Here is a 27239-nt window from a genome sequence, read left to right on the forward strand (position 1 = left end):
TCAACCAGAAGACATTTAAATTAACCACATTTTAACCCAATAACAACAATTGAGTACATGTTATGCAAGTGTTACAAAAAAGTTTGATAGTCTCGTAATTTGGCCTAACGTTCAGGTGGCGATATAATAAAGGTTCAAATTGTATATTACCCTCACCCTGAACCGTTCATGAAAACGAGATGATCTTCCTAATTCAGTAAAAGCCTAGGTACTTTGCTTTAACAGCTCATCGTAAAAAACAATTCAGCCAACTCTGTTATTTATATTATAACTCTGTTTTTTTATAACTGCACCTTGTCGCTCTCAAGTCAAAACTAACCTTTGTTGAGCACCACATACACATTCAAACGTCTAATCAGGTTTGGGGTAACAAATCTCGACACTGAGATATACTTAGATACACTGAGATATACATCGAAACATGACAACCTTTAGGTTACAGTAGTTTTAAAAGTAGCAATATCTATTATAAACACGAATTAGGCAGATATGCAAACAATAGAAATTACCCATCATGTGATAACATGCTTTTTCATATCATCTTAGTATGTCGGTAAAATCTTTTTTCATATCATTTTACTATTTTTCGTACTAGCAGTGTAAAAAGGAATTAAAAAACATTAGAAAAAGGCAATTGAATAAAAAATTTAACTTGTTTTTTTAAAATGGAGTTTAAGCCTATCTAAACAATTTGATTCTAACTTATTAATATGGAAGAGATAACTATAAACTATAAAGATGTAGCAATTTGTATTTAACAAACTACGTTATGTGACTACAAAACACTATAATAAATTATATAATAGGTCTATTAACAAATTACCGGAAGCGTGGTGTAGTGATCAGAACACTTCCTACACTACATGAGGTCCTGGGTTTGATCCCCAGTGATTTCATACTGTAGCGCCCTTGAGTAAGGCGATATAAACGATATGGACTCCTGCTGAGCTTTATAATCTGTATAATATCCCAAACTACCACAGACAACTCGATCCCGGGTCGGGGTAACTGATGTTTCTCTATGTTTAGGTCGCGCATTCGACCTTCCCACGTCGAGAATAAATATAAATACAAAAAAAATTGTAAAATTAATTTGTCATTTTTTCCCCTCAAAAAAATGTTTTTTTAGTGTGTCGCAACATTTAGTTACAATAGGGTGTAAACAAACAACGTTTGCTAATTTGCATTTGTGCAGTTAACGTGTTGAGTACGTACAAATAAGTCGGTTTCCACAAGATTTCCAGAATTTGAAGTTGTATTAGCCTGTGTACCAGCAAAATTTAACTTCCACGGGCAAATTTTAGCCTTCCAATTTTGGAAGCTAAACACGCAGCAAACAACGTTCACCAAAAGGTTAAAATCATAAACTATTTTGCTTCCGGGATGTTGTAGCGTAATGGTTACAATAGCCGCAACGGTATCCGTTATGGTACAAAGCACAGCAATAAAAATACATCGTCTAACCAAACAAATAGTTGCGTTTGTACTTGTTTCTGGCAGTGCATTTTGCTGTAAACACGACTGATTGTTTCTTGTCTGCTGGCGTCTATACTCAATAAACGGATAAAGAAACAACAAGCTAAGTTGAGTTTGACCGATGACAGTAAGCGAAACCAGAATTCCGGACAAAATAACAGTGTAAAGATGCAGTTTACTCTTATCTGTAGGTTTCATACATTTCGAGAAAAAAATTAACCGCGACCCAGCCAAAAATATCATTATTCCACCGACAATTAGCACAATAAGCGTCCACCAACTAAATACTAACAACCATTTTGTTCTTAAATGTCGAAAGACAGCACTACCGTAGATTATACGTTGGCGTGTCCAAAGCAATGCGTAGGAAGTAAGTATCGCAGCAGTGTACGTTATAAGCCATAAAACACCTAGGGCATAGCAGACCTTTTTTTCAACTAGAAATAGACTTACGATTACGAAGCAATAATGAAAAAGCGCCAAAATTGATCCAGTTATGCACAATGCTCGTAAGAAAACAGCACTTTTGTTTTTGGTCGATTTCTTTTTTTTCTTTAGCGATATTTCGTAAAGTACTAAAGTAATGGTAAGATACGCTGACGAAATTCCAAATACTACATTTAAAACTAAAGCAACTATATCAGTAGAATCTTGAAACAGCGATTCCATGTTTTAACACAACAAATACCTAGACTAAAAAACAGCTCAACGTAAATTATTTTTAAATTAAATCAATTTTTGTACTCTATAAAATATATTCTAAATCTAAGTTTAATCAATATTCACGCCCGTGCTAACATTTCTTAAATCCTAATTAAATAGGTCGTTGGAATAAGAAATTTGCGGAAATGATGCTATGTATTATTTCACGCCCACTAACATACACAAGCTAAAGTTAAAAAATGGGTCGTAGGTGTAACAATTTTCACGTTATTGTAAAAATATTAATCATTTTGAGAATTCGTCATTTAGTTATGAATTAACGGCACATGATAAAGCAATATTGTGTTATGGTAGTTTATTTATATAGGAAAACTGAAGTATTATACAGCAGCACACTTTTAATCATATTATAATTAATAAAATAACAAAGAAAATAAATAGGCTACAAAACAATTTACTTAAAATTTAAATAATGACTTAAATAATATATAACAAGTAATTTTAAACTATTTTTTAAACTTCTGGGGGGGAAATAGTACAATGCTATTAAATATTCTTATACAGCCGTTTCTCGATTACCTAAATCTGGTCCAGAACTTTTAGATGACAAAGCTGAAAGTGTCCCAGCTCTAAAGTCCGCCATTTTATTATTGGCTTCTTTAATTTTCCACGGGCTTATTTTCAGTCTCCAGTCCTGAAAGGTAAACACGCAGCAAACAACGTTCACCAAAAGGTTAAAATCGTAAACTATTTTGCTTCCGGGATGTTGTAGCGTAATGGTTATGATAGCTGCAACTATATCCGTTATCATGCAAAGGACAGCAACAACGATGCAACGTCTAACAAGAGAAAGGGTGACGTCACTGCGACTTTCCGTCTGTGAGTTTCTTTGAGAATTAACGTGAGTTACGCTTCGGCGTTGACGCCTATGCTTGATCAACGGTATAAGAAACAAGAGGTTAAGTTGAATTTGTCCAATAGCTGTTAGAGATACAAGAATTCCTGACAAAATTGTCGTGTAGAGCTGCAACCTGCTTTGGTCGGTGTGATCTGAACAATTTGAAAAAAATATCAACCGAGATCCAGCCAGGACTATCATAATACCCCCTACCGATAAAACTACAAGCGTCCACCAACTAAACACTGATAAACACTTTGTTCTAAGATGTCGAAAGGCTGGACTTCCGTAAATAATATGCTGCCGAGTCCAAAGAAAAATATACGACGTGTAAATGCCGAGAGAGTATGTACCTAGCCAAAGGATTCCAAACGCATAACATAGATCGTTTTCATTAGGCAAAAATAGATTGACAACCACGAAACAATAATGAAGGAAACCTAATATTGAGGTTATTATACACATTCCCCTTAGAAATTTTCCACTTCTGTTGTTTGCCAATTCTCCGCGTTTTTTTAGCAAAACTTCGTACAAAATTAAAGAAACAATCAAATAACCAGATATTATTCCAAATATTATATTCAGTATCAAGCTTAGAATATCCGTTGAATATTGAAATAACATAATCGTTTCTGTTTTGCTAGATCTAAAACGCTATAAAGGAAAATTTGATTTTTATCAAACTCAGTTATTTTGCAATGTAGTTAGGTGAACACCTTTTACTTAAAATTTTTTATGAAAAATATGTTTTATGCCTTGATCAGTTGCAACATATCATTAAAAGCCTTTTTGTATGTAATCTATCACCTTATTTGGTAAATTAAAGAAACGCTTTAACGTCAGCTGCAACGGAAGTTAAAGACAAATTTCCTCAAACTTTTACCTACCTTATACCGTTGCATGGTACAGTCTTACAACATGATATAAATTGCTTCCTTATGGAAAGAGCAATTTTGCAATATAATAGCATGACCTGTTGATACCTTGAAATCATTACTGTTTGTCACTCACGGAACATGATAATACGCACATCCCATCGCTCATTAAGACTGAAAAGTAGTTATCTTTTAATGGTTTATTACTATAGGTAATAATATTTCACAACGATATTTCTAGCAATTTAAATAAAGCATTTGACACTAAACCGAACTGGTTTTGATCACTTGCACATAGTTAAACAAAGGTAAAGTTTTAATACCGTATGTCGTTATAGCCAGGTATAGTTTGGCATACCAAAATTACTTAAATGTTTTATCTAAAAAGATAACTTATAGGAGTTGTTGCCAGTTTAAGATGACCATAACTCTGTTCGCGTGAAAAAAATCGCAGAAAAACACTGAAATGCATAGGAAAATGAAAAAATAAAATAGAAGATCATTATTTAGATAATATATGGCTATGTACAGTAGAGACTGGGCAACATTAGCATGGCACAGGTGGAACCATTAAAAATGAAATGTATTATCATTACTAGTAAAAAAATTGGTCAAAGTGCCCAATGACCTGTGTGTTGAATAAAAATCGTGTACACTTAATATTAAATTCTTAAGCTTCGACATGTCTTTAAACTTAGAAAACGTACAACGGACAAATTAAAAGACCAGAAAAGCACCATTAAAAAATAAATAATGACTGTAGAAGTCCATTTTCCATTAAAATTTGATGTCTCCATATCATTAGAATTGTGTAACCTAATCCCACTATCAGCTACGATGACAAATATATTCGGAAATTATGTAGTAAGTGCATATAAGTAGGTAGCAAGGCCCGAGCACGGCAAGTCTAAAACTCATGTTTTAAATCGGACAAAACATCGCATTTTTATAAATAAATTGCAAGTTGACTTCAAGAGCAATTTTAGTTTTTAAATTGCGTTAAAGTTTAAACTACATTATATTCAGCCTTGATTTTTTCGAACCTATTAGGACCTATTTTCTTTACCCAATCTAGGGTATGTAACAGCACGGTGATATAAGAAGCGCAATATAAAAACTGAAGAAAACTCGATTCAATTTAAACAGCGTGACTGGCATGACCTTGTCGATTACTGTCCAATCCCATTCCGTTAAAATTTCCGTCGTCCGAATTTGAGTCTGGTGCGTCGACGTCAATCAAAGAAGCTTCTTTTCTTCGTTTTTTCGTCGGTTTACTACGGCGCTTTGGCGGATGATTTGTTATTAAGTGAGTTTTTTCAAATACGGTCGATTCGTCGCTTGATGACGTCATGCTACGCATGAGCGAGCTTGTTTTGTGCATGTTGCTGGTGTTAGTACGCGCTGAACCATCTGCCGAAAAATAAATTTTAAGTTAAAGACAATTTAAAAAAAATTTAAATTTTTAACATAATGGAGATTTAAATGTTAGAAATTACAGACCATTACTTTTTTTAAAACCATTTTTCTCCGATTTTAAAAGAAGGTTTTCGTATTCGCTTTTAGGTATCGTCGCATACCCTCTCCGTTTACGACCCGTTGTTCTTTTTTTGCCCTTTCGCCTATAAAAAACTGTAATCTTAACAAAATTTCTGTTAATAACATAAAAGGCTCTAACATAACATTAATACATATTTGTACGTACCTTAATATACAGCATGTCATTGTATATATTAATACAAAAGTGGCAACAATTAAGATAATTGTTATAATAACAACATACAGAACGCTCCAATCTTCAAAAAAAAGAAATTGAATAATTAAAAAACCCTTTTTCAATATTAAATAATATTTTTACAATTTAAATTAAAAAAAATTTTAAAAGTATATTAGTAGAAAAAAAATTTAAATAAAAATAAAATTAAATAACAAAAATTATGTGCATCCTTAATTAGACCACTATAAAAAAATTAAAGAAAATATTTTAGGTTAAATCATACCACAATTTGAGTTTCCATCTCCAACATATTTCCTGAAGAAATTTTCCATCCAAAAAGTATCACATTCACATTCCTTCGATCCTGTGTGACATCTTCCATGCTCAGAACATTTATTCTCACAAACTTTAAACAAAATGTTAAAATTAATTTTAAATGGTGCTTAAATATTAAATTTATAGAAATATAAAGATAACTGGCTTTTAAAAATCTTAAAAATCTGTATCTTTAAATAATTATTTTAAATATCCTTTTACAAATATAAATTTACTATTAAAAATTATTTTTAAAATCACTTAAAAAATTACTCTATACAAAAAAACCATAATTTTAAGTATAAGCTATTGTAATAAATATAATAAAATCATAATTTTACCATAAGTGTCCACCCTTGCTATTTTGACATCAAACAAGTTAATGTTAGTTTTAAGTTGAGAATTAATTTTTTCCACCACTTGGAGCGATGGTAAGGCTGTGTGGTTTGCTAACTCCACATAAAAAAGCATCACAACACTAAAAAAAACATAATTTTAAATAATTTTTAAAACATTACTTCCTTTGAAAAAATTTTAAATCTAAATCGACAATGTGTAAAAATAATTAAAAATTCAAGTAAAAATAAAGAAATTAAATGCCTTACAAAATATATAAACAATGACAAGCCTTATACCACACAATTTTTTTTAACTACTTACATGTTTTTGAAATTTCAATACAATTTCCAAGAAAAAGACAATTTAAAAAAGTCAAAATTTAGAAATCTAAATTCTAAACTTACTTTCCACTAATATGATCATTAAACACAGATCTTAAACGAATTTTGTCATCTGCTTTTAAGGACAGAATAACATTAAGCTTGTTCATCACAACTAACTTGGTTTCTTCATTGAATTTGCTACCATCAATATTTAAATATAATTCAACCTAAAAAAGTAATGAGTAAAATTATTTGTACGTAGTTTTTAAAATAATATATGCAGTTTTACTAAGTATTTTGTTAACGGTAATTCATAACAACAAAAAAATTAAAATGACCTAAATTTTAAAAAAATACACGAAATAAAAAATAGCTCCTTTACAAAAAAGATAAACTACAGAACCAAAATAAATTTAAATAGACATTTTATAACCATTAATGTGTAAACATAAAATATTGAATCACTACAACAACAAATATACTTACCAAACCATTTAGTTGGAAGTCTGGCAGAACCTTAACACTGACAGAATCAGTTGAACTTTTTGATCTGACATTAGTAACAGTAAGCGTAAAAGTATAAGTACCAGCAATTAACCCATCCACTATTAAAACTGCTTTGTCATCTGTTCCATTAATTATAAACTAAAAAACAAAAAAGAACAACTTAAAAAAAATTGTTGCACCTTAAAAGATGAAGAGAACGAAATATAACAAAATTCTAAGATTGTAAAACTAAGTGTTTAAAAATCATAAATTAAAAAACTAAATATATAGTTGTTTGTCAAAATCAATTTTAAATTAAAATATTTAACATTTATTAATTACCCCAGCAGCAGGACTTTTGGGACTTTTCGTCCACTTATAAGATTTAATTCCATAATCATCAGTAGATTTAGAACCATCCAGAATGGCCAAGTTGTCTGGAAGTCTTAATGTAATATCTTCACCAGCCCTTACTATTGGTGGTTGCTCTAATATAAAAATAAACAAAATAAATATTGGGCTATGCACTACAAACAGTATTTTTTATTTTAAAAACCTTAGAATTGAAATTTAAATACAGCAAGGTCAAATCATAAAACTTGGAAAAATATTACAAAAATTATCACAAACCTAACATGTGATAACTTACCTTCCTTAATAACAACTTGCATGGTATCACTACCACTCTCTTCATCATCATCTGTAACTGTTAATTTAAACTCAAACACTCCTACATCACTAAAACCTGACACCGATGTCGCTAGAGAGTTAGGTTCAACTATCGTGACTGGTGAACCACTAAAATAGATGATTGAAAAAAAATTAAGTTAAAACAAAAAATTGAATTAACATAAAAACAGTTAAAAACTAATAAACAAGGTATATGTTTTAAAATAACAGCACCACTTTTTTTCACGATAGGTGATTATGTGTAAAAAGCGCATTTTTCTTAAATGGATTTAGAAATGGACACGTTTACTTAAAAAATTGGTTAATAAATTCTTTGTAAACATTAGACTATAATACACAAAACTAATGTTAAAATACAAACAAAAATAATTTCAAATCAACAAGCAAACATTGGAAAAATAAGCAAATAAACTAATATCAATAAAGCAATCTTTCCAACCTTTGAACATTTTAAAGTTTAAAGTCCACAATCTTAAAAACTTGACACATCTATATGTACACAAGCGATTAGTTTACATAGAAAGGCAAACAGATTAATTCCAATCTGCGTAAACAAAACTAACCTGGTTTGGGTCCACACCACACGTGCTATTCCTTTATCGTCACTACTTTTACTCCCATCTAATGTTGTAGCCACCAGATCTCCATCTAACTGTTGAAGGATTTGCTGATCTGGTCCTGCATCCGCTTTAGGTGGAGAATTTGATTTCTAATGAAGGAATTTCAATTATACAAATATGATTTTTCATGTATTAAACATTTTGATTTCTGTTTAACCCAGAAAACTTTTGTCATGTTTATAACACAACATAAAATTTAAAAAAAAAACAACAAAAAAATTAGAACCACTTGTATTTTTGAGTCTTTCAAATAATTTAGGTTACTAAGTAAAAAAAAATAAACACAAAGTACAAAAAAGTTTCAGCAAGAAATGCAAAAAAAAATTGTTCATAGACCAAAAATGCAAGTAACCGGACATTGTACTGGGCCAATGTTTTACTAACAGTCTTTTTACCAAGCAATGTTTAAATGCATAGACTTACTGGTTGTACAATGACGGTGACCTTTGTGGTGTCTTCTTGTCCTGAGTCATCAGTTACGGTAAGTTGGAAGGAATATTCACCTGCTTCTAGATTCGATAACTTCAAACATTTACTTCTAGCTCCCTGTCAGGCAAAAAAAATAATGGTATGGTGATCTTACTTTAAGGTTTTATCTTTAATTAATAATGCATCACTGGAAACTATTTTACATAAAACATTTAAGCAAAACAACATGGCTGAACAAGCCAATTTACCGGCTTTAAGACATTTCTTAAAATGTTGGTTTTCAGAAAAATGGGCAGATACCAACATGCAAAAAACATTAACAAATTAAAAATACAACTTACGCATTCAAGGAAACAAATTAATTTATTCACAATACCTGCATATCAGCCACTTGTGTCCCACTTTCCTGACTGATTGACCATTTATAACCAACTATACCCCAGTCGTCTGTGCTTCCATTACCACACAAAACAAGTGAGTTTTGGGGCAGATGAATTACTTGGTTTGGTCCAGCATTTGCAATTGGTGGATTGTCAACTTCTAAAAATTTAAGTGTATAAAATATTAATTTTGGTGCGTTAAGTAAATTCCATCAAATTAAATTAAATGATTAATTCAGTCAACGACAAGGTTTAGAGGAAAGGTCGCTCTAATTCACAACATGAAGTCATTCGATTGGTTCGATTTCAACTGCTTACATGCACTAACTTACTTAATTAGGATAAAAGAAATTGTACAAACTAGTGGCAAGCAAAAAAAAAATTGATTGCTTAATTTTCTGGCATTATACATCAAAAATATCATAAACTGCCAAAATAAACCTAAGACTGGGTCTGAAAAAACATGTATTCTCTTTGTTTCAGGCATATAGTCGATCTTTTTAAAGCAATTAACTAAAGTTTATTTTTAAAGGCAAAAAAAATTCAAAATGGTTTTAAAACAATTTAAAATTAGATAGGTCTACTGATTTTACAAAATTATGTATCTGGTATTTGACTAAATACCCATTTAAAAAAAAACTATGTTATGTCTTAAAATTACGAAGATGGATTTAAAATCAATTAATTTTTGCATATTAAAAAACTCAGTTTCAGTTACATTGCTTTTAACATTTGCTTTTAACAATTTCCATGATTAATATAATGTCAACAACAACATTTTAACATTGATTTAAATTTAATTAAAAAATAAAATCTAATAAAAAAAATTTAACATAAAGAATATCCAAACCTTTTAAATAAAAAACAAAACAACCTAAACAGGCTTTTGGTAAGTTTAAAAAGGTAAAATTTCACATATTAAAAAAATTATATGTATATAATTTAATATTTTATGCTATTCTACCCTAAAATCAAAAACTTAAATTGTGTGGTCAAAATAAAAAAATTTGGAAAGGGTTTTCATATTAAAAAATAAAATTTAAAATCTTTAATATTTAATTCAAGTAAAAGCCTAAAATTATTACTTGGTTTGACTTGAATAGTAGCTGTGGTTGAATTAGTGGCACCATCATTGTCTGTTACAGTGAGCTGAAATGTGTAGCTGCCCTCCACTAAATTTGTCAGTCTGGCAATCTGCAGGAAATGGAAACTTATTAAACTTTATTGTTAGCAGATTTTGACACAGAAAAGACTGTGTGAACCTAAAATAGGTTTTAAAAATGGTTTGTTCTTTATACCAATATCCCTTTAATTTTTTTTTAAATAAACAAAACAAAACAATGAAAAAAATGGTGTTGGAGACATTAAAATCTTAAAAATAAAATTATTGTGATTGTATAATTGTGAACTTTTATGTTGCAACATATTATTTATATCGTACTAACAAATTTTTAATGATTACATTTTCTATAAATAATACACCGCATTTTTTAAATTTGTTATTACAATAATATTTATAAACTGATTTTATAATTGCGTTACTTACATTTTTTCCATCTTCAAATGATGTTTCATAATCATTTTGTAATGGGCCTTTTAAAGCAACCCAGTGGTATTTCACTATCTCCACATCATCTGTAGATTCTGTTGAAATCAATATTCTATTACAAAAACTAAAAAAAAATTGTGAAATATACGGTAAAAACAAAATAGCACACTAAAATGTTATATTAAATAGATGTAGTTTATTTCAGGTTAGTTATCTGGCAATATTCTAAAATTATATCAAAAACTGCCCTAGGTAACCCAAGACTGCTGACCAGGTCTGGGTAATAAGTGTTCAGGCCATAAGGTGGAGATTGGTATACAAACCAGTTTTTAAAAAAAAGACCCTCCAACAATAACTTTTCCAATCTTAATATCACAAAATATTAATGTTAACCGAATACAAATAAAATACCAAGATTTATGATTTATTTTACTTTTTCCATCTAAAATAGTTGTATCCGTTGGTAGATCAATAACTTGATGAGCGGGTGTGATGATTGCAACAGGAGGTTTATTTATTCGTACTGGTTCCAAAACAGTTACATTTACATAAGCCAGTCCTTTGCTAGTAGGTCCAGTAACAGTTACCTACAAAAAATCACAAACTTGTTTTTTTTTTCGAGTTTTTGTAAGCTGGATTTTTTTACTATTGATTGTAAAACTTTTTATTATAAAAAAAACGTGTTTTAGGATCGCTCAAAAAGAAGCAAAACTGCCATTTGTGGCAGGCAGGGAATTCTCTCTGGCAAATATTAGTTGTAATAATACTACAACAAGTGTTGAAATAGTAACCAACTAAATAAATTATAAGGCAGCGTGGTATAACCTATGTTAATAACAAATTGACAACTTAGTTTAAGTTACTAATTTATTTTACCTTAAATTCATAAACTCCGGCAGTTAAATCACTAAGCTCGATTACAGATTCTTCCATACCAGACCAGGCAGCATCCTGGTCTTTTGGACTTTTTAGTAATTGCCATTTATATTGCAACTCTAATTATAAATAAGTTATTAGATGTATTTTTATCAATAATAAATAAATAAGTTAGAGCAATTTGAAGTATCAGGCAACAAATGAATAGGTTTTTAAATATTGATACTTTTACATAACTAAACTTAGTAGACAATATCTTTATTAGGAATGTATGTCCAATTTATTAGAAAATTATTAAAACTGTATTTTGGGTCGACATATTGTGTTTACCAAGTTGTAGCTGCCAGTTGCAACCATATTACAATAATTCAAATAAACCCCATAGGGTAAGCAATCAACTAGTATACCTACTTATTTTAAGTACAAAAATACACAACATACCTTCTTTATTTGGAGGGGTTTGTTTTGCAATACCAGTTAAGGTGACTGAGTTATTAGGGAGCCTGATACTAGTTATACCCTTTACTTTGACAGGAATAATTTGTACACCTTTAGTTGTTGTTATAACTGGCGTTGTTACCGTGGTGCTTGTTGTTGTTGTTAAGGATGTTGTTGTATCTAAATTTTAAAATGTCGAATTTTAACATTGTTATATACAAAAAAGTTAAAATTACAATTTAAAATTTTTTTTATGAAAACAAAAATTTTGTAATAAAATTTTTTTATTATAATATAAATAATTAAATAAAATAAACAGATTTTTACAACAGATTATTACAGACTGTAAATAATACAAGCAATTTTTAGCAAATAAGAATTAAAATAAAAATCAATAAAATAGGCACAAACCGTTCAAAGAAAAAACAGTAGTGGTAGTCGAAACATTGCCAGTGGTAATTTCGTTTAACCCAGACCCAAGAACGGTAGCTGTAATGTACTCTGTTATGTTGGTATTTGTGGCATTGACAGTAGCATTAGGTTTTGGTTCTGTCTTATTTGTTAAAGAAGATACTGTTGTGTTTATTAACAAACTGCTCTGTTGTAAAGTTGTAATGCTTTGTATTGTAGCATTAGTTTCAGTCAAATTGCTGGAAACAGTAGGGTTCGGTGTTGTAACAGTGGTATTTAGTATTGGATAATTTTGTGTGATCTCTACACTTGAAGTATTAGAGTAAGTGACAGTCATCGCATCTGTATTCAAAGATGGAGTGGTACTTATATTAATGCTTGTATTATTTTTTTGTACGAGTGTTGTGTTTTGAGCCGGAGGTATGGGGTCAGTAATAGTATTAGGCTCACTGGTGAACAGTTTTGTAGTTTCAGTAAACTGTGTTGGGTAATAAGTAGTTGTGGTTATGTTTAGTATGTCATTTACAAGATTTAAGTCTGAGTTATCAGTTGAGCTATTGGTTCCTAGAAAAGCAAAAAAAATCAAAAATTGCCATGCTAATTGCAAAAATAATATTATTTAAAATGAAAGAAATTATTCAAAAATAAATTCACTGGTTTCAAAATAAATCCATGCAATTCCTAATAAACAAACTTATTTAAACTTTTAACAGAATATTAAATAACAAAACCTTGCAAATTGACCCTTTTACCTATTTTAGAAGAGACGTCAGTTTCTTTATTTTCCGCATTTTTGTTTTCGAGATCCAAAATATCATTTTCTTTGAAATTGTTTTTCTTATCGTTCGGTTTTTCTTTTTTTTTATCTTCAGGAGTGTTTCTCTTGTTTATATAAATCAAAGATGATGTTTGTCCAATAACAATTGTAAGAAGTTCTTCATCTTCTAGATCTTGGTCTGGGGTAAAACCACATGGTCCGTCTAATATATCGCCCATAAAGTCACATTGAACTAGTAAACATTTCTAAATATCCAAAACAATTTTTTTTAGCTTAATAAAAAAAAATTAAACCATATAAAATAAAATTATATTTATATAAATATGTTAAAAGTGCTAGATAAATAATTAAATTCCCTTTAAAATTTAAAAATAATTTATTTTTGATGTGGAAGTAAAATTTTGACAAATATTAGTTACTATAACATAACAAATAATATAACAATTAAAATTTAGCTCAAATGGCAAGTAATAGACTAGTATCAAGATAAAATAGGATTTAAATCCCATATATACATCATATTAAGTGGAATTTTTAATAGTGTTTACATTTCAAAATACACAACATAAACATATAGGAGGTTGGTTGTACACTGCAACACAATATTTCACGAAATTTTTCCAGGAAATAAAATATGGGAAGTTTGAATAAATGAGAAAGAGTTCAATTTTGGGCCTCAATTTTTTACCATCAAAATTTACATTTTTTTTATTATTGTATGATTAGGTGTGATTGGTAAACATAGTGTCCATAGATTTGTACCAAAAAGAGAAAACTTACTTCATTTTTATTTCAAATAAAAACTTGTTTTAACATAATTAAACTAAAAACAAAATTAATATCAGGCCTATATAACAACTTGTAAATTGTTACCTTTGTAAAGTTAACAGATATCGCTAAATCACATTTAAAATCCACTGTTGCATTGCAGCATATTTCAGCACAGGTGTCGAAATCAACTTTATCTAAAAATCTTATATTTTCCGAAGCTACTGGTCCATTCGGCTGAAGTTCAAATCCAATGTAGGAATCAATTTGACATTGGCCTATACAATCAAAAAATAATAATTTTGTGTTAAATTTGACTTTAAAATAGTTTGGGAGTTGTATTCTAGTAAAAAAAACATTTTTTTAAGTAGAGAAAGGCTTTGCCAATTTTAGTTTTAAGACCATATTAAATTTTGTCAATTTGCAAAATTGTCACCACTCTGAAGAATGCATAATTAAAAAATATCATTTATTTATTTGTTTTGAATGTGAAAAGACCACTAAATGGCCTAAACATCGAGAAACATATGTTAATAGACAGAACCCAGTCTGGAGTTGACCCAAACAGTTTGGTTAATAGTAATTGGCCGATAATCAGTCAGCCGAATGCTTTTTATTTTAACAATAGTTTATACCGTTTATCGCGCCATACTCAAAAACCACCTACAGTAGGAAAGCATGTGGAAACTGCTTATAAACCTGTAATAAAGCCTAGTGTTGTAACCCATACACAAGGCCGTCAGAAAATTACTGTTTAAGTCATGATTAGGAATGGGCCAATCGAATCCGAGTCCGAGTACTCGGCCCGAGTATTAAGCATATTTTAATACTCGTGCTCGTCGAGCATTTTTTAGTACTCGGACGCCGAGTAATAATTTGTCATTTAAGATCGTATACGATTTACTAAACATAAAAAAACACGAGGTTTGCCTTTTTCTAATAATTTATAATCTACTCTCAATTATATTATGTTATTTAAGCAACAATTGCACAACTAATACACTTTTTTTACTAAATTTTACGCATAATAAATTTGAGACTTAAACATTTTCGTTTGGACTTAAAATGATATTGCTATCAGCGGTAAGTAGTTTTGCCAACGTTAAACCTTTTACAATCCATAAATACGCATTTTTTGGGAAATTTTGCAGTTTTAAAATTATGCGGAAAAGATTCTCGTGAACAGTTATATACGTTTAAATGACGTCATAACCGAGTATTCGGACTCGGCGAAGTATCGCGACAAAATACTCGGGCTCGTCGAATTCGAGTAATTTGGATTTCAGCCCATCCCTAGTCATGATATAAATAATCAGACTTTACAATAGCCTACATAAAACTCTAGACATATTATAGGCTATAAAACAAATTATTCCTTCTTTATATCTACAATATGGTTGTAGTAGCAAGGTAGGTAGTCTAATAATCATTATCAACCCACCGATATGAAAATCCTCCAGTTCTTTGTTTGTGGCATATATATTAACAACCAGGAATGAAAGCACAATAAAACATTTACAAATAAAATTAAATAAATTCATCCTGTATATGTCTGTATGTATATTTTTCGATTCAACCTAAAACATACTAAAAGCAAATGAGTAGTAAAATTACTATACATATATACATATAAAAAAAATATTTCGCACATGTGCCAAAAAAAATCCAAAAAATTCATATCGTTTGTATCGATTAGGCCGTTAGGTATAGTTTGGCGTTAGAGTTTAATCTATGGAATCCCTTGGTTTTGTTTTACTTAAGCGATCCATTTGATCTATTATAAATTGTATGGGTACCTTAATTTATGGCCAGATTATTGCAGTTAAACAAACTATTAAATAACACTAAACAGTAAAAATGTAAACACAATATCTAAACTTTATAAAACGATGGTACTTGTACAAAAACATTTAATATAGTCTGACTTTCGGGCTTATCTGCCTACAGGCGGCAGGCCTAAGCTTTTTTTTCAATTAGACGCAATTTGACTTTATTTACCTTTCTTTTGTCAATCTAGCAGTCTACGATATGCCAAACACAATATTTGGTCAATTAGCGGCCCATCGGCTTGCTAGGATAACCCTGGCTGTGTTGGAAACGATTTTACTTTAACTATGAACAAAAAGTCACGAGATTCAAACGTAAAAATCACAATAAATTATTAAACGTATTTTATCAATATGTCGACATCCTGTTGTTAACAAATCCATAAAAAACAAAAATGGTAACCGACTTGTGTCTCTAGTAAAAAGTCATGACTGTCGGTTGCAGACATTTTTTTAAAAATCCTTAAACTTTACTTTTTAGTAAAAGCAACATTGTAGAGCAGGGGTTCTTAACCCTTTTTGTCTTGTTTACCCCTTGCCGAATGGGGTAATGTGAAAAGTAGCGTCTACTTAAAGGTCCTAGATACCCATGATATATAATTTTAGTAAATCTACCATAGAGATACTAATATATACACATTGTATATATTAGTATCTCTTTGAAATCTACCCAATCAGTAGGTAAAATTTACTCCCGGTTAAGAACCCCTGTTGTTTTAATCAAATTTTATAATTTGATTTATTTTACAATTATAGAGCTGATAATGTTGTAAAGATTTTATTATTGCCACTTTAAAAAAGGTAAATAAGAAATAAAAGGAAATATATAAAATAAATACAAAAAAATATAGAAAATAGAAACCAGAAAAAAAATAAAGCACATTAATAAACAGTGTTATATAGGAAAGGTAAATAAAAAACAAAACACAGTGTTAATATTAAGTCTGAGAAACTTAATAAATATCAAATGAATCAATTTTTATACATGTGTAATTAAGTAGTTAACTGGAATTTTCTGGAACATATTTCATTGATAAAAAATTACAAAATTGTTCATGGTGTCCATTTTGTTTATGATTCTGGTAACAAGCTTCACTACAATAGCAAGTTACTCCGCATTCAGAACAAACTTTCCAATTTGATGTCTGCATAATAAAAAAACAATTCATTTGATAAAAAAAAAACATATTTCTTAATTTCACTAACCATACTACCTACATTTTTTTCTATTCTTGAGCAATCGGGACTTGAACAATCTCGTAAAACCTCTTCACATAACTCAGGCAAGGGTTCTAATATTGTTTGACATAATTCTGAAGTATCTTTACCAAAAATATCATTTTTTAGTTCTTATAACTAATAAATTTCATATTTTTTGGTGGCAAAACACAAAACTTATACTCACATTACACTTTGTTTAATTTTAAATTGTTTAGTATAAAACTATGCTTTTTTTATATTTTATGTTCTCAGTGTAAATAGATGGACTTCACAGCCTTAACATGGAGTAACAACATTTATAACCTTAACCCAGTCTTTAGGTGCTTTAGGCAGTTTTGATATTAATGTGCTTTTTTGGGCTTGAAAGTTTTCTTAAAGGCACTACAACGTGGAAGCAGTAAAGATCAAACCTATGAACTTTGCTGTTAAGCAAAGCAGTTAAACCAATACACTCTATAGCTTTTGTTAAACAGTATACCTAGATTAATTAGTTCTTCAGGGATGGTTTTGGGTGCAAATATTGTCTGCCAAATCCAAGAAACAGCATTCAATATAATAGGACCATTAAAATCCCCTTGTTCCTCTCTAAAATCAAATTAAACCAAAATTTAAATAGCTTTGTTAGTACTAAACCATTACAATTATAAAAAGTACCACCAATTTTGGTAAAAAAAGTTTTGCTTGTGCAAAAACAAATATGCCAATAACTTACACTGCTAGGTCATAAACAGTCAAAATTTTGGACAACTGAAACTTAAACAGTAAGATTTGGTTCTTCAAAATTGCAAATGTTTCGGGCCTAAAAAGACAGTAAATTAACTTTATAATGCTTAAAACTTTTACTAAGTATATCTTTTTTAATTATTAGTTAAAAGGAAGGTGAATCTGTTATAAATCAATTACCATTTGATCATAGCATGTACAATAACAGTGAACAAAAATAACAGAGCACTGCTGCTAAAACTCAAATTGTGGTAAAAACTTTCAGATTGATGCCATACAGGATCACTTAATGGCTGATGAGTGTTCCAAAGCAAAAGAGAGCGAAACACATAAGAAAATACAGCTTTTTTGGTTTTACTCGGCCAATGTATCGAGTTTCCATCGGCACATAGAAGTGCTATTGCCTATTTATATTAAAAAAAGTGTAAGGAATAAAAACTAATTACATTTTTATAGTTTTAGCCTTTACACTTGAATTTTGTTAAAATATAGCAAATACTTAATAACCTAGTGTTGCAAGTTTACCTGCATAGTTATTGTTTGGAATTTTACAAAATGCAAATGTAAATTAGGGTGGGTAAAGTAAGCACAACTCAATCGAGAAAGACAAACCTCCAGAAAATCAAGTTGCATAAGTTGTTTATATGGTTCAACCATTCTACAACAAAACATAACTTAAAAAAATTTACAAACAGGAGGGGGTTTGTAAAACCAAATAAAAATTTAAAAATAAAGGAACAACAATATTTGAATTTCTACTGAGTTAGGCTAAATCCAGAGAAGATATACCAAATAAAAAGGGCTGCAACTGACAACGGTATTATAAAATAAAGTTGTTTTATACTTTTCTGAGAGAATAACAACCACAAGTCTATCAAGAACACTAATTGCAGGAACGATGTCACATTGTAAATCACCCTTGGACACCATGCTCACCAAGTTTTCAAGAAACCATGGTTGTCTTTCCAAAACTATCTGCATAAATATTTAACATAACACAAGTGAAGTTTTTTCTGGTTATGCCATTACATTTTTTTTTTTACAAACTTTTTCAATGTTGTCCACACATAGAACATTTGTTAATGCATCAAGTGACTTTTGCCTGATAATTGGTAATATTGGATTCTGTAACATATTAAAACTTCGGTCAAAAATATTTGAAATAAAAAATAATTCATTACTAATAAATGAATTTTTAGTTTTATTAAGGTTTTTATAAATCTGTAATATTTCCAATTTTTATTTAAACTGCATTCTTTTTTAATAGGCTATACTTTAAGCTAGCTTAATTTTATTTCCTAAATAGCTAGAAGTACCTTCATCATTGAAAATATAACAGGTAAGCCACCACTTTCTGCTATATCCCAACACAGTGCATGAAGCGACTGCCTGAAAATAGCTCCTGATGTAATATTAAAATCTAAAAAAAATAAAACCTAATCTAAAAAACAAACATAAAACTCGAACTACAAGCTAATTTTCTTAGATCACTAACTGTCTAAGTAGTTAGCCTATTGAGTTTTGCATGAATCTCTATATCTAACTCACAAGTAACTATATAAAAAAATATCTAAGAAATGATGTGTTTAATTTACCTATTTTATTAAATCCATGTTTTCTTATATCTCTAGGTGGCAGATTACATTGCAAATCTCGAAATGTGCAAGCAAAAATAGAGCCATGATATAAAGCAAACATTAGCTGGCTTAAGTTAAAAATTGATTCTGCCTGCCTATGAACTTAAAATCAAATATTTAAAACAAAAAACTAAATTTTTTGATAATGTAATATAAACTTTTAGATTAAAAAAAAATATAAATTTATTCTAGATTACCTATACTGGGTTTCTTTGCGTGGCCTTGACTTTTAACCATATTATTATCGCATGATGTTGAAGTCCACAAATGTGGTATGTTGTTATCAGTCTAAAAATAGAAACAAATGAAAAAAATTTTTACCCACTTGGCTTATGCAAAAATGTTTATGAACTTACCTTCCAAGTTAATGTAGAAATTAAATAATCTGAATCGAATGTATCCAGTGCAGAAAAGGAGAACCATTCTCCAAAGTTTAATAGTTTTCTTGTCGAGTTTGTATGACTACCATTTAATCTTCTTATAATTTGGTTTAAGTTGCACCTTGATGCATCACCACCAACCTTTTATTAAACAATTTAAATTACAATTGGCCTGCAACTGCATGATGTACTGGTTTTTGGCATTGTGTTGTACTGGTTAAACACTTGGTTTACAACATGGGATTCTGGGTTAGATCCCCACTGCTCTCAAGCTGTAGCGCTCTTGAGTAAGGCACTATAAATGATATAAACTCCTGCTAAGCATACTTAATTAACAGCCTAAATATCGGGCAATTATAATCTATAATATCCTAAACTGCCAAAGGAAACTTGAGACTAGGATAGGGTAACTGATGTTGCCTTTTGTTAAGGTCATAAAATTAGTCTTCCCATCGGATAACTAATTAAAAAAACTACAGTAATTGAGCATGATAATTTAGAGGTCATCACAAACAAACTAACGAAGGGAGCCAAATAAAAGAGGTAACAGTATACTATAAAATTTAACAAGATTTTTATGGGCCTTATAAGTGAGATTACTAATATTTTAAAATTTCAACAGAGTTTTATACGTATATATTAAAGTTAAACTAATATTATAAATTTCAACAAACCATCTGTGAAGTTTTTTATATTTTTGCAAAACGAATGCTGGTTTTGAAACGTCAATGCAACGAAGAGCAATATAATAGTTTTGCTAGATTGGGCAATACAATCCAATTACAAATTACTTAAATTACAACGTCATTTGCTTTGTATTCACGTATTTGGAAAAGAGAAGTTAAACTTGCAGCGTTAAACAAAACTATATTTGTCAATAATGAACAGTTCCTATTTTGCAACGTCATGTTATTTAAATGCAGCATGCCTTTATTCAAAATTCTAAATAACACAATCATCCCCATTATTACCAAAATAAAATCAGCTGATTTTGTTATAATTGCAAAGGAACGGTCACGTGACCAGTCAGCTGTTCATCACGTGAAAATCAACGCGTGCAACAAATTCACAAGAAAAGGAAGCTGTACAAACCTTAAAATTGGCTTGCTTACCTCGTGGTAGTGCAATCACATTTTAAATGTATTTCTTTTTCAAATTCGTAAATTTGGCTTGAACAAATTGCGAGGCCCTTCAATAAATTAATAACACAATTACACATGTACCGTATTTTATTATACACCGACGCCGTATTTAACAAAATTTAGCACAACTTCAAATACCAGTTAGTACCCAATCTTTAAATTCAATAAACTTCACGTGAATTGATCATAATAATATAAAAAAACACAGACACATTCTGCAAAAAAACTACATTACCAAACAATTATCAACTATACAAAATTCTACAAGTTATTTTAAAAATAATTTACATTATATAATGTTGTTATAAGAAGTATAAGGTTTTGCAACAAAGACGCTTAAAAATTTGCAATAAAACAATCGTAGAAAAATATTCGGAATGTAAATAAAATTGGGTTTTTGATTGATATAAACGCCCAAAGGAAGTTGTCAAAAAATGACAAAGACACTTTAAATTTTTACACAGCATTCCGCTATAAAAAAAAAGGCTTCGTAATTAGTAGGATTTACCTACAAAATTATATACAGAACAGCACAAAAACCGTGAAAAAACTGACAAAAACCTACTTACGACAACATATATATGATATTAAGTTAAAACTTCGTAAATTTTAAACTGCACAAAAAACAATTTGACAGGCACCAGACAGTGCAAATTGGAAAAATCTTACAAGCGAAATTCTACAAAAAAGCGCGTGCATCGCTTCAAAGATATTGCACGATCGAAAAACAATGCCAATTAAAACGTACCAACGATAATTACTGCGAATTACTGAATAGCAAGCCATTCCACGACAAAGAAATAAATTATTTGCAAATATTTAAATTGAAAGATAGCAATGATTGTAAAAAAATATTTTTTCAAAGGCACTACATAAGTTAACGACTGCACTCTTCTTCTAACAAAACGGGATTGAAAATTGATCAGTAACATTAAAACATTTGGGTACAATTATAATTACCTACAGACATCTGTTTTTAAATAATTAAAGGTATGTGTTTTAAAGTGTGGTTATAAAAGTATAAAACATCTGTCCAGGTAGGGTTAGAAAATAGTTTCTAATTAAAATACAGGGCTAAAAATAGGTGCATTGTTTAGCAAGCATATGTTCTAATAAGTATTATAAAATGTATAAAATATCATGATTAAGTATTGAAGAAACTTTTTTTGCTAGTCAAGAATAAATATAAAATATTGAAGAGAAAAGCTGAAGAGATTTGGTATAAGTGAAAATAAATAACTAAAATAAATAAACTGTATTTGAAGAAAGTACCATTGTTAAAGTTCTTAAAAAATGAAGGTTAAACTTTAGTTAACATAAATTGTTAAAAAAAGTTTATAAATGTAAAATCTAATTTTAAAATATAAAGTTGGTAAAAAAATATGAATAAAAATCTAATTTTTATATTTTAACCCCAAAAAATAACCTAATAATTAAATTAATAAAGCCAAAAAGTAACAAATTTAAAACAGAAAAAAGCAAATAAAAAGCATACAACCTATTTTTTTAATTTATAATATAATATTTTTTATTAATTTTCATCATCACTTAGGTCAGCTGGATCTTTTCCATTCATTTCTTTATCCTCAATCACACCACTTTCATCAATATAATCCACATCATCAACTCTGAAAAAAACAACAAAATTTTAAACTTTTTAAATTTTAAAAGAGTTTTATTAAACCAAATAAACAAGTTATGATACATTTTATATTTTTTTCTTAACACATAGCAAAACATTAAAATTCATTTTAACTATAAAAGCCTTTCTTAATTTAGTTGATGTAACAGCGTAAACAAAGAAATATATAACATTTAATGTTAAACAAAACTTATATTTTATATTTAAATTTTAGTTTTAAAATTAATAAAAATACATTTCCTTAATATTACATTAAACTAACGATAATTGATACAAAAATTTCAATTCAATTATACAACACCACAGAGAGCAAGAATTAATATTTAATGTCGAAAATCATTAAAAGTGAATCATCAAATACGTAAATGTCATTTCAAAGTACTTAAACAACATTTCGAAAAATATTTTAATAGAAAAATATAAGACATCCACAAATAAGAAATCAATGGTAATTACCTTGTAGAAAGGTCGTCAGGATTGGCAGTTGGGAGTTGTGATTGGCCAGGATACAACCATGGTTTGTAGTTAAGGTTGTGGCTCTTTTTCCAAGTCCCGTATTTCCTTGCTGCTTTGTGAATTCGGTGTATCGTCTACAATTTTGAATAAGCTATACTTTAAACCAATGTTGTTTTTTATTTTAATGTTTAAGTTAAAAAAACAACAAAAATCATCACTTTAGTGTAATTTCTTAAGTATTGACAACCAATTTTACCTACTTTTTGCTTAAATATTTAAATAAGTTCTAATTTGACAATTAGTTATACAACGTACCTTAGGAGTAAAATATTGAGCAACTTTATTTACAACCCACTTTGGTAATGAACCTGTCACAAATAAATTATAAAGTTAATATTAATAATAAATCAGGCTGTAATACTCTACAACAATTTATTCTAACCCTTTATAACACTTCTAACCCTTTATAACATTCAAAAAAAGCTTAAATAAATTTTTAACAAAACTTTACAAATTTTCAACCTTTTGATTCTACAATATCTTCAAAAAAATATTAAAGTGAAAAAAACTTACCTCTAGGATCAAACTGAGTCAAATACAAAAGTTCAACAGATTTTGGGCCGGTTGGTCTAATTAAATACCCAGTAATAACAGAGATAGCTCGGACCATACTACTTTTGGGAGGGTATTTCTAAATTTTTTTTTAAATTTTCTTTTAAATAAAATATACCTATACTTTTAATTTCGTTAAATTTAAATTTTTAATGGTAATCACATATTGAATTTCTTAAGAAAACAAAATGTTTGTAGTTATATTAAATAATATAGCTATTAAATATACATATGTAAACAAAAGCTTTAATGAATTGTGTAAGAGCAACGTATATTAGCACCTTTTAAGCAAGTAAGCTACATTTACTCTGAAAAAAATTATTATAATAAATGTTCTGCTTACAGCATGTGATACAGATTTGTTGATCATAATATATTCAACAGGATCCCTCATACTTGGGTAAGCAATCCACGAACATAAGAACACAACATCTCTTGGTTTTACAGGAGTTGGACATTTTACTAAAAAAATAGTTTAAAATTTAGTTGCATGAATGTAGCGTTTAGCTGCATGAATGTAGCGTAAATGAATGTAGCGTGCATGAATGTAGCGTTTAGTTGCATGAATGTAGCGTAAAAATTTAGTTTTAGTTCAAAAAACATATGAAAAAATATTTTTTTAAATTAAACACTATTGCAAAAAATGGATTTTTGGATTATTTCTTTAACACTCACCAGCATAATAGGTTATAGTGTTGTTTACACACAGCTTGCAAATTTCTTTCATATCAATCATGTCGTGATCCCATTTTTTCCTGTAGTCGACATCATGAAGTACATCGAATATAGTAGCTGCTGACACATCATCGAATGTTGTGATAGCCTAATTTTAATCAAACAATAACATTTGAGTGTATTTTTTTATATCGAATTTCCACAACATTAAATGAAACAGGTTTTTTATATTTTATGTAAAAAAGTAAAATAAAGTTTTTTTTAAACATTTTTGACCTTAGTTTTTTATTTTAAATTTAAACCAAAACCTGTATATTTGATACCAATTATATTCATAATTAACAGGTATTTTATATAATTATTTTAATATGAATGTACAGAAACTAAATATCTAAAAAACAAAATCAAACCCTTAAAACTTTAATATTAGAATTTCCATGATTTTTTGTTGAAACTATGATATTTTTCTTATCGTAACAGTTAGTCCAGCCTTCATTTCCTTCACATAAAGCTTTGAAACCTGAAAAACTTGTGTCATCAGCTGGGTATACAATTCGATCTTCTTCCATTACATCAAAATACAGTTTCAAATTTTTTTAAATTATTTTTTAAAATTTTTTATACCAATAATTCTACAAAAAATACAGAAAAATAAGTTTTTTAAAAAAAATATTTTTTTTGTTTAAAATATAAAAAACTAGACTAAAAAGTAACAAAAAATAAAGTAACTTAAAAACGGCCTTTAAAATTAGTGATCTTTTATTTTTTATGATTTAAGTCTTGTGGAATAAATAAACCCTTTTCAGACTGCCCATAAATATCAAACAGTTTGTTATCCCACAAATAATCGTCAGGCACTTTTCGAAAAGCTAGCAAATGTAGGTGTTCATCCTTCTCGTATTTTACTCTCTCGAATCCTAGTTTTTCGATAGAAAATTTCCACTGTTTCATTATTTTCGCATGCTTGTTTTGGTGACAGGAGTCAGGAGTTACTATTAGTAGTAAACCGTTACTTTTTAATGTCTTATATGCTTGCTTGCATAAAATTAATCGCTTTTCAGGACATGGTATATAAGTTAACAATAAAGAGAATACAACAACGTCAAAATAATTTTCTGCAAATGTGGTTATTTCATTGTCAATGTTTTTTTTGCATATTGCTTCTTGTTTTAAAGAATTTTCAGTTAAATTTGTATTTGGTTGTTTCCAGTTTTCGTTTTTCGAAATTGGCACTGATAAAAAATCACATTTTAAAACATATTTATTTGCTGGTAGTAAATCAACCGCAATAGTTTTAAAAATATTAAAATTTTTAAAAGGATTAAAGCAAGAACCAACATCAAGTAATTTTATTATCTGAGTTTTATCCCAAGTTAGTGAAACATTTGAATTTGTTATAGATTCACTGCAAGTAGTAAATGGATTAGGGCCACAATGAAATCCTTTTTTGTCATTTAATTCATAAAAAGTTCTTCTTCGTTTATCTTTATTTAAATGTTTTATAAAACCACCCTCTAAAAAGTATTTTTCACAAAAATTTTTACACCATAAGGTCCTATCTTTACCAACCTTAGTATTATCCCAAATTTCTTCTGCCAAGTTTTTCATCGAAATTGAGTATTGTTTTAAAGTTTCTTTATCTTCTATATGTGATTTCCAAACTTTATTAAAGTCCAAACCCTCGTGTAAATCTTGCCTCAACTTTTTGTGTGTCTGTTGTATAATTTCAACGTAATGATCTTTTCGTTTTTTTGACGTTTCATCAGACATTTTACTATTAAAACTTTTTAGACTGTTAGGATATACGTCGCAAACGTCGGTATAGCCAGATAGCAGGTCTTTAAAACCAGGCTGCTACAGCCTGACAGCTATATTCTGATATTATACTAACAAATTGACCAAATAATTAACACACCTATACTAGATGTATCTACATGACCACGTAACTAAAACAATATACCGACAATGGTAAAATCCTATTCTCCCTTTCGCTATTGACTATGCAATACCGTGTTTCATAGTCTGATAGTCAGCTGTAATACGTTTCACAGTGACCTCGAGCGTAAAAAAAAGTAAGTGCTTACTTTTTTACAGGGTTGTCAGATACTTTTATTTATAGGTAATCATTTAAAAAAAAGGAAAAGTAGTTTGACTAACAAACAAAAAAACATGTTGTGATTTGTATCCTTCTCATTCAAAAACAAAAGTCATTACTGAACAATACTTGATGCATATTTAAAACTGTGTTTGTTTATTATAGCTACCGCAAGAACAAAAAGACTCAACATTTTTTAATAAAACAATAGTTAGTAAACCTAAGTTATAAAATTGTAGCTAAAATTTAATCAAACTACTGACAAAACAATTTTGGCAATTGTAGAACAAGTTATTTTCACCGAAAATAGTTTACCCGATTTGGGTTAAGAGACGTTCAAACTTTTATGCACAGATTTTACAATTCAAATTCATAATTGATAATTACTTCTTAAAATAGGAATTCAACCAAGGAAACGAACCATATTAATCAATTTACCTGTGGTCGTTATCCTGGTTACGTACTTACTATTATTAACTGACCGATATCCGCTTTTAAAATAGGAAAACATATTTAGGTTAGATTTAAGTGGTTAATTGTTTGTTAAATGTGTGCTGTGATTTTTACCTTTTGGTGCAATCTGATAATGGTGCAACATAAACATAATCCAAATAAAAAATCAAGCAAAAAAAATTGTTAGAATTATAACAAACATTTTCAACAACAAAATAAAATTAAATACATTTACATCATAAAAGTAGTTTTACAGTAGGTAAAGTCTAATTTTATTATTTTTCTATTTTACAAAGTAGTTTTTTTTATTACAATGCTCTCATGCAGAACTGAAATGACTGTAACTTTA

The 27239-nt window shown here is 29.1% G+C and overlaps 4 protein-coding genes and 1 pseudogene across 5 annotated transcripts; all 5 read right to left on the minus strand.

Annotated features, from left to right (window-relative positions):
- Positions 1 to 739: 739 nt before the first annotated feature.
- On the minus strand, positions 740 to 3238 carry LOC145753933 (uncharacterized). Its single transcript, XM_082570514.1, has 2 exons — positions 2719 to 3238; positions 740 to 2126 (listed from the first exon to the last, which is right to left on the minus strand). The coding sequence occupies exons 1-2, from the start codon at positions 3236 to 3238 to the stop codon at positions 1177 to 1179; spliced, it is 1470 nt and encodes a 489-aa protein (XP_082426640.1). The 3' UTR covers positions 740 to 1176.
- Positions 3239 to 4119: 881 nt separating this feature from the next.
- LOC145745525 (dyslexia-associated protein KIAA0319-like protein) lies at positions 4120 to 15610 on the minus strand. Its single transcript, XM_082563628.1, has 21 exons — positions 15470 to 15610; positions 14134 to 14306; positions 13235 to 13505; positions 12483 to 13046; positions 12075 to 12251; positions 11634 to 11752; positions 11191 to 11344; positions 10755 to 10852; positions 10294 to 10402; positions 9205 to 9368; positions 8823 to 8945; positions 8343 to 8488; positions 7739 to 7887; positions 7432 to 7577; positions 7090 to 7248; positions 6685 to 6830; positions 6283 to 6419; positions 5910 to 6032; positions 5615 to 5705; positions 5413 to 5531; positions 4120 to 5322 (listed from the first exon to the last, which is right to left on the minus strand). Exons 1-21 carry the CDS (start codon positions 15567 to 15569, stop codon positions 5051 to 5053), a joined length of 3540 nt encoding a protein of 1179 aa, XP_082419754.1. The 5' UTR covers positions 15570 to 15610; the 3' UTR covers positions 4120 to 5050.
- A 1126-nt stretch (positions 15611 to 16736) lies between these two features.
- Positions 16737 to 20773, minus strand: LOC145757324 (uncharacterized; annotated as a pseudogene). Its single transcript, XR_014285371.1, has 14 exons — positions 20490 to 20773; positions 19792 to 19956; positions 19633 to 19723; positions 19394 to 19537; positions 19294 to 19296; positions 19115 to 19218; positions 18846 to 18923; positions 18643 to 18773; positions 18324 to 18456; positions 17979 to 18202; positions 17769 to 17874; positions 17554 to 17656; positions 17073 to 17176; positions 16737 to 16999 (listed from the first exon to the last, which is right to left on the minus strand). The product of XR_014285371.1 is annotated as an uncharacterized LOC145757324 (transcript).
- A 239-nt stretch (positions 20774 to 21012) lies between these two features.
- LOC145745622 (START domain-containing protein 10-like) lies at positions 21013 to 24993 on the minus strand. The gene is made up of 7 exons (XM_082563756.1): positions 24753 to 24993; positions 24343 to 24490; positions 24011 to 24129; positions 23629 to 23746; positions 23371 to 23423; positions 23056 to 23189; positions 21013 to 22585 (listed from the first exon to the last, which is right to left on the minus strand). The coding sequence occupies exons 1-7, from the start codon at positions 24909 to 24911 to the stop codon at positions 22489 to 22491; spliced, it is 828 nt and encodes a 275-aa protein (XP_082419882.1). The 5' UTR covers positions 24912 to 24993; the 3' UTR covers positions 21013 to 22488.
- LOC145745615 (S-adenosylmethionine sensor upstream of mTORC1-like) lies at positions 24961 to 26361 on the minus strand. The gene has a single exon (XM_082563743.1). The coding sequence runs from the start codon at positions 26110 to 26112 to the stop codon at positions 25102 to 25104; it is 1011 nt and encodes a 336-aa protein (XP_082419869.1). The 5' UTR covers positions 26113 to 26361; the 3' UTR covers positions 24961 to 25101.
- Positions 26362 to 27239: the final 878 nt, after the last annotated feature.

Source organism: Corella eumyota, chromosome 1 (assembly GCF_963082875.1).
Source record: "Corella eumyota chromosome 1, kaCorEumy4.1, whole genome shotgun sequence".
Lineage (NCBI taxonomy): Eukaryota > Metazoa > Chordata > Ascidiacea > Phlebobranchia > Corellidae > Corella > Corella eumyota.

Excerpts from the sequence above, each read along its gene's own strand:
- LOC145753933 (XM_082570514.1), bottom strand. The coding sequence starts at position 3,238 with ATGATAGTCCTGGCTGGATCTCGGTTGATATTTTTTTCAAATTGTTCA. Across the intron at positions 2,127-2,718 it reads AAGTTCTGGACCAGATTTAG|ATTCTACTGATATAGTTGCT; the intron begins GTAATCGAGAAA and ends CGCTGTTTCAAG.
- LOC145745622 (XM_082563756.1), bottom strand. The coding sequence starts at position 24,911 with ATGGAAGAAGATCGAATTGTATACCCAGCTGATGACACAAGTTTTTCA. Across the intron at positions 23,424-23,628 it reads GACTCAGTTTGATCCTAGAG|GTTCATTACCAAAGTGGGTT; the intron begins GTAAGTTTTTTT and ends TATTTGTGACAG. Across the intron at positions 23,190-23,370 it reads CTCAATATTTTACTCCTAAG|ACGATACACCGAATTCACAA; the intron begins GTACGTTGTATA and ends TCAAAATTGTAG.
- LOC145745615 (XM_082563743.1), bottom strand. The coding sequence starts at position 26,112 with ATGTCTGATGAAACGTCAAAAAAACGAAAAGATCATTACGTTGAAATT.
- LOC145745525 (XM_082563628.1), bottom strand. The coding sequence starts at position 15,569 with ATGAATTTATTTAATTTTATTTGTAAATGTTTTATTGTGCTTTCATTC. Across the intron at positions 11,345-11,633 it reads CCGGAGTTTATGAATTTAAG|GTAACTGTTACTGGACCTAC; the intron begins GTAAAATAAATT and ends GATTTTTTGTAG. Across the intron at positions 10,403-10,754 it reads CATTTGAAGATGGAAAAAAT|ATTGCCAGACTGACAAATTT; the intron begins GTAAGTAACGCA and ends CATTTCCTGCAG.